The sequence below is a fragment of the Phocoena phocoena genome, chromosome 15, assembly GCF_963924675.1.
Source record: "Phocoena phocoena chromosome 15, mPhoPho1.1, whole genome shotgun sequence".
NCBI lineage: Eukaryota > Metazoa > Chordata > Mammalia > Artiodactyla > Phocoenidae > Phocoena > Phocoena phocoena.
Genome location: NC_089233.1, coordinates 72,735,900 through 72,745,126, shown reverse-complemented (window position 1 = coordinate 72,745,126; position 9,227 = coordinate 72,735,900). Strand labels below are relative to the sequence as shown.

The window sequence follows — 9,227 nt, the reverse complement described above, 5'->3', positions numbered from 1 at the left end:
GGTTCACTGGTGTACACACACGTGTGTGTAGCAGGACACAGGTTGTGCGTTTTCTTTCTGCTTGATGCCTCCACCTGCCATCCTCTCACTGACAGCAGCCTGCTACTTTGCGCCTACATCTTTCTGTGGCTCTGGATCCAGAAACCCAGTGTTGCTCCAAACAGAACAGCTGCAGTCCAGCAGCACGGCAAAGCTAACAGCTGTCCCAGGGAGGTAAGACAGGTGGCTAGAAGAGTGGTGCGCTGTGATCAGATACCCTTGATTATTTTTTTTTTTTCCTTTTTAAAATAACAGGCTGGTGACAGGTATGGTGGCTCAAGAGTGGCATGGTTCTGATTCTGTTATTACCCTGAAAGAGGTCCCCCTTGCCGACCTCCCAGATACCAAGGCTTCAGTGAACGGAGGCCGTTCTTGCAGCTGTGATCCTGCCTGCTACCTGCCTTCTTGACGGGGCCTCACTGTCTCTCCCACACCAACAGAGACTTCACATTTCCCGGGTTCCTCTCAGGCCTGGGCTGGACCTCATCTCGACAGTCGGAGCAGCCCAAGGTGTCAAGTGCCCAGCTGGGTGTCCAAAGGACCTGACTCTAGACACTGGACTTCGGGGCTGAGTTGAGGGGGATCTCCTTGAGCTCCGACCGCATGCACAGGTACTCCCCGATGACAGCCATGAGTGCAATGCACACGGCCTGGACCAGCCACCAGGTCAGCGCCGAGGGGAAACGGGAGCTGTAGAACCAGCAGCCCAGGAGGTGAAAGAAATGGACAGTGACAGTGAAATCCAGACACTGCTTCCCTCGCCGGATGAAGTACAGCAAGCCCAGGGCACTGTGGGGAGAGGACAGCAGTGAGTTGTCACTGGGTTGTCCTGGTCTTAGATTAGGTTATTTGGGGGAGCAGGGACAATTAGGATGACAGCATAGTGGTCAGAAGCGAGCGAGAGAAGCGGGAGGCAGGGGTTACATTATCAGATGCCCAGAGGAACCTGCCAGGTGATGCTGAGAGTGGATCAGGCTGGGGAGAAGTAAAAGTACGAGCTTGATGATCAATGCAGCTGCCACTCAAAGGGATCCCAGCGACTGGCAGACACTGTGGCAGCATGAAGCATACATGTTTCATCTAAAGTGGGGCCTGCAGCTAGGCAAGTCACCATGCTGGAATGCTGGCCTGGAATCAATCGATCATCCCATTTTTTAAGAGAAGCCAGAAATCTGTATTTTTAACATAAAATATCCTGATTTTCAACTACGTGAAAAAAGTCTTAAGCACCCTGCATGGGTTGACAACTGTGTAAGCCAAACAGAACATATCTGGGAGCCAAATTCAGGTCGAAGTCACCCCACCAGTTTTCAACCTCCAGTGTAAGGTCAAGAACAGTAATGTGAAAGGCATCGTTCTCAGTACCTCCTGTGAATTAACTCATGTAACCCTTACCACCATGAGGTGGGTAATATTATTAGCCTGATTTTACTGATGAGGAAACTGGGGCTTAGACAGATTAACTTGTCCACAGTCACTAGACTAGTGGTAAAGCTGAGAGTCAAAGCCAAGTGAGTCGGCTTCCAGAGCCTAAGCTCTTAATCACTTCCCTAAACCACCTCTCAGACAAAGCCCTCAGGGTACAGATGAGGACCCAAGGCCTAGAGAGAAGGGAAGGAACTTGGCCAATGGCACATGGGCCAAGAACAGACTGACTCCCAGTGCAATCCTTTCCTCATTTGATTCCACATCAGGGAAGTGATCTGAGATGAAAGCTGTCCCAAGGCAGCATGCACAGAGTGACGTAAGAGCTTTCCAGCTAAGTCAAAACAGCGATCAAAGAAACCCTATAGTGGAGCCAGCCCCAGAACTGGCCTCTGCCACCCATTTTAGTCCACCACTGCCCAGGAACAAGTGCCAGCCTGTTTCATGTCCGAATTTAGGAAGTTAGTTCCAGTGCTAAGACCCCAAAAGCTGGATAGCAAAACTGGTGATACTCACCAGGTGAGGGCGTTGAGGACGAAGGACATCGTGGAGAGCCGGCCCGGAGGGGTGGAAAAGCCCAGGATCTGAGGGGGAATCACAAATGGAAATATGCTGGAGAAGTGACCTGGCAGAGCCCCAGGCTCCAGGACCCCAGCAGCCCCGCTCAGGAACAAACATCATTCCAGGACCACAGAAGCCAACAGGCCTCTTCATCTGCATGGCAGCCTACTTCCACCAAGCTGCTTTTACAGACATCCACCACTGTATCTCATCTGACCCCTCACAGCAGCCGGGAAGGGATCATTATCCTCATTTTACAAAGGAGGAATAAAAATTCAAAGAAGTTAAGTCACCTGCCCAAAGTGACAGGGTAAATAAACAGCAAAAAACAGTTAGAACGGGGTTCAGCAAGGCGCCTAAGAAGGTACTGCTAGGCACCTGGTGGGTGAGTGACCTCCACCACTGTCCATACGGTACTATCCGATACCAAACACCTGCACACTTTCAGCTTTCAAAGGCCTTGACGTTCACTATCTCATATCCTCACAACAACCTCATAAAGCTATTACTGTTGTTACTGTTACCTCTTTTTGGATAATAACTTGCTCATTATTACCTTTTTTTGGATAATAACCTGCCCAAGGGCTACATAGAGAATAAGCAGCAGGAGGAAAGATTCCATTCCAGATCTCCTGGCTCCAAGAACTGTGCTTATTACCATATACCACAGCTGCCTCTCTGAAGCAAAACACCTCTCCACCCTCCCGTTACACCTTATAAGGCACTTTCTTACTCCTAGGCCCCTCTGGCCCTCATCACATTTTGCTGAGAATTATTCTATTCCAGAAGAGGACACAGGCTCAGTAAGATAAAGCAACTTGCCCCAAATCCCACAGCTGGGTATGTTTCAGCCTACATTGGACACGAAGCGTTTCTGAATCCAAAGCCAGGCTCTCTGTACTGCAGTCCACGACCTCTATGCCAGCGGTCTCATGATTTTGCAGACAGGAAAACTGAGGTTCAGAGAGATGACAACACTCGCCCCAGGTCACACAGCTAGTACATGGAACTTAGAGACCTGACTCCAAAGTCCAGGAAGTTCCCATTATACTCCGTGAATGCTCTTTTATCCATCCCCCCGTCCCCAGTTTGGCACCCGAGAATCTGGGGCTCAGAGAAGTGAAGTCACTTTTTCAGTGTCAGAAAGGAGATGTATCAGGTTGCCTGGAACGCAGGCCCCTTCCTTTGTACTAATCTGCCTCCCTGTCATTCCATTTTATGGATAGGGCAGCCGAGGCTCAGAAAGGTGATATCCCTTTCCCAGGGCCACAAAGCGAGAAGGTGGCCCAGCCAGGTCTAGAGCCCAGTAGTGTCAGACCACCCGGTGAGGCCGAGACGCCGCCCGCGCCGGCCCGGGGACCATACCTCGGCGTCGAACATCTGGTCCAGCGAGGGGCTGCTGCGCACCAGCCCGTCCACCAGCGCCAGCCACAGGCCCAGCGAGCCGTAATACACGGTCTGCATGAGGACGATCTGCGACAGGATCAGCAACGGGTCCCACACGTAGCTGCGGAACTGGCCCGCCATGCCGGCCCGCCCGCGGGGCCCGGCCGCCGCCCGGGCCTGGGTCAGCGCCACCGCCGCGCCATGGGCCCCGGGCCGCCCCGGCACCTGAGAGGACACACGCCGGGCCTCAGCCCGCCGGCCGTCACCATGGCAACGTCGCCCAGTCGGGAGGAGGGACTGGGACCGAGGGGGCGAGCCCATTCCGGGAGTTGGGGGGGAGGCCGGGGCGGACAGACCCATTCCCGGAGTGAGGGGAAATCCTGCCCGTTCCAGCAGCTGGTCGGGCCCCGCTCGTACTCGAGCTCCTGTGGGGTTCACTCACCGGGTGACGGACTCGAAGATCGAAGCTTCCGAGTGCAGCCCAGCCTCACCGACTGGCCCCCGGAACGGTGCTGACAGGCAGGACCATGGAGGAGAGGCCCTACCGGCCTAGAGAGGCAAAGCTCCAGCTGCTGCAGCGACTGTAGCCGCTGCGTAGGAAGGAAGCGTTTCCGGGGACAGCGGTGGAGGGGCGGGGCTGACATTGCGCCGGCGTAGCGGGTGCAGTCTTCGGTTGAGCCACCTAAATGAGAGTAGGGAAGCCCGAACGCGAAGTTTGCACATGCGCAGAAGTAAGAATGAAGGCGAACGGAAGTAGGGCACCAGAACGGTAGAGCTAGGGTGCCCTCTAGAGGGAAATCTTGAAGAAAAGGAGGACGGCTAGGGTAGAAGATAGACGAGGGGTCAAGGGCGAGGGAAAGATGTTTGGGAATTAACGAGGTGATAACGTCGACTCTGTTTTCAGCCTAGATTCCCAACGTTTTCTTTCTCCTAGTTAAATCCTGGGATAACTTGAAATGAACTTGCCAGCAATTCCACACATGATTTTGCCACTGTTTCTGGGTTACAGTTGGTAAAACTAAGGGCCAGAGAAGGAAAGGAATATACTGTCTCAAAGACATAGAATTAGTGGCAGTCAGAATTAGAGTTCAGGCATTTCCAATACCACAGCACTGATTTCGTGCCCTACTGAGTGCCAGGAAAATTTGCACACGTTCGAATGAGACAGCCCCTGCCCTCAGACACAACCTAACTGTATTAGAAGGCAGAGTAGTGGGTGTTTTATAATGTGGATATCCATTTATATATATATATTTAAAATGGGGTAAAAAGCCCAGGTTCTGAAGTCATACCTGGAAGCAGATCCCGATGCTGCCTGCCGCCATAGCTGTTTCTCTCTGCCTTCTCTTCTGAGTCCAAATAGTGTGGACAGTCAGTAAATATGTGCTGAATGAGTCAGGAATAGAGAAAGGGCAACAGCAAGTTGATGAGTCATTTCACTCCTGCCTCAGCCGACCGAAACCCATCGATTTCCTTGATCCTAGGTTCTCCTTCTCCGGAATGGAAAGAAGGGAAGTAACTGGTTCCAGGAAGAGTCCAGGTTTTCTAGCCTGCTCTACTAGCTGTGTGATTAGCAAGCCACTTTTTTCTTTAAACCTCAGCTTCCCTGTTTCTGAAATGAGGAGTTAGACAAGATTAATGTTTTCCATCATTTAATCTACCCTCCACTAATTATTTTCCCATTAAAAAAAGCTTATCAAAGACCTATGTAACTTGCCAATCAGAACTTCTGAACAGCATGTGTTAACCGTGTTATCACCTTGAGTTGTTACAATTCCAGACAAAGGTAAAGAAACCTGAGACGCTATCAAGAGTAAGTGTGTGATTTCCCTTATCGTTTGGAAATATTATAAACAGTTCACTTGGACTCCAGCTTGGAAGTCATTAAGGCTCAAAGATTTCTGAGGTGATTTCCAGTTCAACTATTCTTTTAGGCACCTCATTTCAGCTCACCAAATCTCTCTGGTGTATTAATGACTCACATGATCTAGTGCTTCTGAGAAAACATCTTCTGTTTATTAAGTATCTATGTGATCTTGTTTCATCCTCATAATCAGAGAAGGTATGGGAACTCCCTGGTGGTCCAATGGTTAGGACTCTGCACTTTCACTGCCGAGGGCCTGGGTTCGATCCCTGGTCGGGGAACTAAGATCCCACAATGGCCAAAATCATCATCATCATCAGAGAAGATAGATATTATGCCCCACTTTAAAGGTGAGGAAACTGAGGCTCTGAGAGTAGGGCGTGACTCTACCTAGGTCAGAGAGCTCATAGGAAGCTGAGCTGGGATCCAAACCCAGGACACCTGATTCCAAACACCAAGATACCATTCCAGAATTTTAAAAAAGAAAGAAAGGAAGAAGACAGTGAAGTATGTGTGGGATAGTGGGAAGTGGGAAAGGAGCAGTGAATCCCTAGGCTTAAGTGGTTCAGGGTGAGGGATTAAGGAGAGGTTGGAAGAGAGGCTCAGGAAAAGTGCTTGAGAGGTTCAACTTAGTTTCGGCAGGCAGCTTCCTTTCTTCCAGGTGCTAGATGGTGTGTCTCTTCCTGAGTTGGGCCCCCTCAAGTCACATCTGGGCCTTCTCCACCCCATCTCTCCCACAGGAGAAAGAGGAGGGAACACCTTCCTTCCTGGAAAATGCAGGTAGCCCTGAGGCGTTGGGACTGGTGGATAGCTGGTGTCTGAGTCATCCCTGGATCCTGGAGCTTGCCTTTGGGAAACCCCCATGGGCCTGCCAGACAGCAGTTTCATTTTCCCTGTAGAATTTCAGCTCTTGAATTCCTACCTTTCCAAGCCCCGGAAATGGGCAGTGTCCCAAGTCTTAATTTGGCTACAAGAAGGAAACTAAGATGAGGAAAACCACAGTAATACTCTTGGCCAGTCTTCGTGACCCATTTTGAGAATTTGACTACAGGTGGCCTGGAAAAGGAAAATGAGCTTTGAGTTCAGACCACAAAGCCTGTGCTAGGGCCCCGCCAACTTGCCATGTGACCTTGGGCAAGTCCCACGCTGGATCTTAGCATCCCAAACTATAAAATCAAAGAGGTTTGTTGGACTCCAACTTCCAAACGCAGTCCATGGCCCTGAGCCATCTGAGTCACCTAAGGAACATATACAGTCAGATTCTCAAGCCTTGCTGCAAACCGAAGTCTGAATCTCCAGGAGCAGAGTACAGAAATCTGTAAAGAGCTTCCCAAGTGATTCAGAGGAACATCCGCATTTGATAATTACAGAACAAGATGATCTGTAATTGGACCTCAAACTAACTCTCCTGCTAACAGAAAGTTGTGCTGTGACCTTGCCGTGTCCACGGCTCTCTTTGGGCCTCAGGGTTTTCTTCCCCTGTCTGTAATATGAGTGGGTTGGACTAAAATAGCTGATCTCCAAGGGCCTTTCCCACGCTGCCAAGTTTGTAGTTTTCAAACTTATGAATGAAACTTTAAACTTTGGGTCAGAGGCAGAATGACAAAAAGCCACAAGCTGGGACAAACTGTCCTCTCTGCGCAGAAGAGACTGCTTCTGGTCACTTGGTCATTGACGTCACTCTCACATTGGGCTCCCACTGTGAGCACGTAAAGACAACTCCTGCTGGGGGCACTTTCTAGATCCACCCCCGTAAATCCCTTGGGAAATGCCCTCTTAGAGGTCTATGGACTTTGGAACCCTTCTTGTCTTTGAACACTGGTTCTACTACTGTCTTACTGGGTGACCTTAGGGAAGTTACTTTATCTCTCTGAGTCTCAGTTTCCTCCTCTATGAAATGGGGGTCAGAATATTACCCATGTCCTGAGCTTTCCTGAGAATCAAAATGTGTGTCGGGCATTGTCTCGCTGCCGGATATGTGGTCAGCATTATGTAAACATTAGCAAATTAATTACTGTTATTATTTCTTCCCTTGGAATGTGGGAGTGGTAATAGCTGTTCTCTCAGATTTATGGCAAGGATCTAAGTAGATAACAGACAGAGTGAGCTCCTCTTACCTGGCACATAATAGGAGCTCAGTAAATTTGGTACCTTCTCTTCCTAATCCCATCCCACCCCCGAGTTCTCCAACCCCCCGCCCCCCCGCACTTCTCCCTTCTTCCCTCCCAAGGCTGCCCTACAGCCTCCGCTCCGTGATCTTTTTCAGGGAAGGTTTGCAGGAAAACACTTAAGGGAGACACATGTCTCAGGTTATGCAACTCTGTGCTTACATTTTTTGGAAACTCCACGTGGGAGGCTAGCGTTTGGCTGCCTGTCCTCTACATTGGTGATCATCCTGGGCTCTGGCCAGCGAGTCACTCTCTTAGAAGGGAAACCGGAGAGAGTTCATTCATTGCCTGCTTGTTTTTTCCTCTGGATTGAGAACCCTTTGTTACCTCCACTGTTTTAAGGGCTGCGTGTGCCTCTGTTTCTGGGGAAGGATATTTGCTGAGCACCTACTGTGTGCCAGACACATATTATCACACTGAATCTTTTTTTTTTTTTGGCCACACTGCGCAGCCCGACCAGGGGTGGAACCCATGCCCCCTGCATTGGGAGCCAGCATCTTAAACACTGCACCGCCAGGGAAGTCCCCATTTAATCTTTATTTAATTTCCAAAACGAGCCTGTGAATTGTAGGTACAATGAATGGTGCTACTTAACAGATGAAGAACCTCAGCTGAGGAAAAGGACAGTTTACCCAAGACCACACTGCCAGTGAGTGGTAGAGCTTGAACTCCAACCCAGGTCAGCCTGACTCCACACATACCTCTTCCCAGCGCACAATAGAAAGTGCACTGGACTTTACAGTTTACATAGAGCTTTCAACTACATGATCTTATCATCCCAACAGCTCTGGGGAGGTGGGTATGTACATTTTCCCCATTTTACAGATGAAGAAACTGAGGCTCAGAGAAAGAAGTGACTCCGCTCAGTATACAGCTGAGGTGTGGTTGGTCTTGTCAGTTGGAATGATCAGAGTTAAGAAGCCTCTGGAGCTTTAATCTTTCCACTCCAGCCTCCCACTTCTTTACACCAGAGGGGGTCGAGGAACTGGTTTTCTGTGTTCTGTGCTCAGTGGTTTCTACAAATCACCTCTCTGTGGAGGATGGACGATGCCAAGCATTCCAGTGGGTGGCTGGGCCTCTGAGCAGAGGGTGTTGTTTCTCTTGAATCAAGAACTCTTTTCCAGGGATTGGTTACCCAAGCCAAAGACACCCTGGAGAGAAGTGAGATTTTCTGAAACAGTTACCCCAGCCCCTCAGGTTTTCTGACCCCACCGTGTACTATACTTTCTGCCCCTCCCTAGAAATTACTCCTTACTCTGACTTTGAAGGATTCAGGGCTTTATTTTAAGAAGAAAAGATGTTTTCTTCACTTTCTTTTTCGTCTTCATTCGCTCAGTCAGTCATTCAATCATTCATTTGATAAATATTCATTCAGCATTTACTATGTGTCAAGAACCGGTCTGAGTATACAGATAGAGATGAATAAAATGGGGACCTCCCTGGTGGTCCAGCAGTTAGGACTCTGCCATTTCACTGCTGAGGGTGTGTGTTCAATCCCTGGTTGGGGAACTAAGATCTCGCAAGCCGTACGGCACAGCCAAAAAAGAATAAAGAGAAAATCTCTGCCCTCGTAGAATTTATTTTCTCATGGAGGAGAGAGACAATAAACAAGTCAACCAACAATGTAAAATTCATCAAGCAGTGAGAAGCACTATGAATAAAAATGAGGGTCAGGGGACAGAGGCAGTAGAGTATGGAGGGTGAGAGCTGTCACTTCAGAAATGGCAGTCAGCAAAGCCTTCCTGGAAGAGGTGGCATTGAAACAGAGATCTGACTGAAGCAAA

General features: G+C 49.6%; 1 protein-coding gene across 1 annotated transcript; it reads right to left on the bottom strand.

The window, feature by feature from the left end:
- Positions 1-265: 265 nt before the first annotated feature.
- SYS1 (SYS1 golgi trafficking protein) lies at positions 266-3,644 on the bottom strand. Its single transcript, XM_065893134.1, has 3 exons — positions 3,391-3,644; positions 1,981-2,048; positions 266-828 (listed from the first exon to the last, which is right to left on the bottom strand). The coding sequence occupies exons 1-3, from the start codon at positions 3,550-3,552 to the stop codon at positions 588-590; spliced, it is 471 nt and encodes a 156-aa protein (XP_065749206.1). The 5' UTR covers positions 3,553-3,644; the 3' UTR covers positions 266-587.
- Between the last annotated feature and the right edge of the window lie 5,583 nt (positions 3,645-9,227).

Bases quoted from the DNA above. Each gene is read 5' to 3' on its own strand.
- SYS1 (XM_065893134.1), bottom strand. From the start codon at position 3,552: ATGGCGGGCCAGTTCCGCAGCTACGTGTGGGACCCGTTGCTGATCCTG. The intron at 2,049-3,390 runs GTATGGTCCCCG...ATTCCCCCTCAG, and splicing joins ACCAGATGTTCGACGCCGAG to ATCCTGGGCTTTTCCACCCC. The intron at 829-1,980 runs GTGAGTATCACC...CTCTCCCCACAG, and splicing joins GTCCTCAACGCCCTCACCTG to TGCCCTGGGCTTGCTGTACT.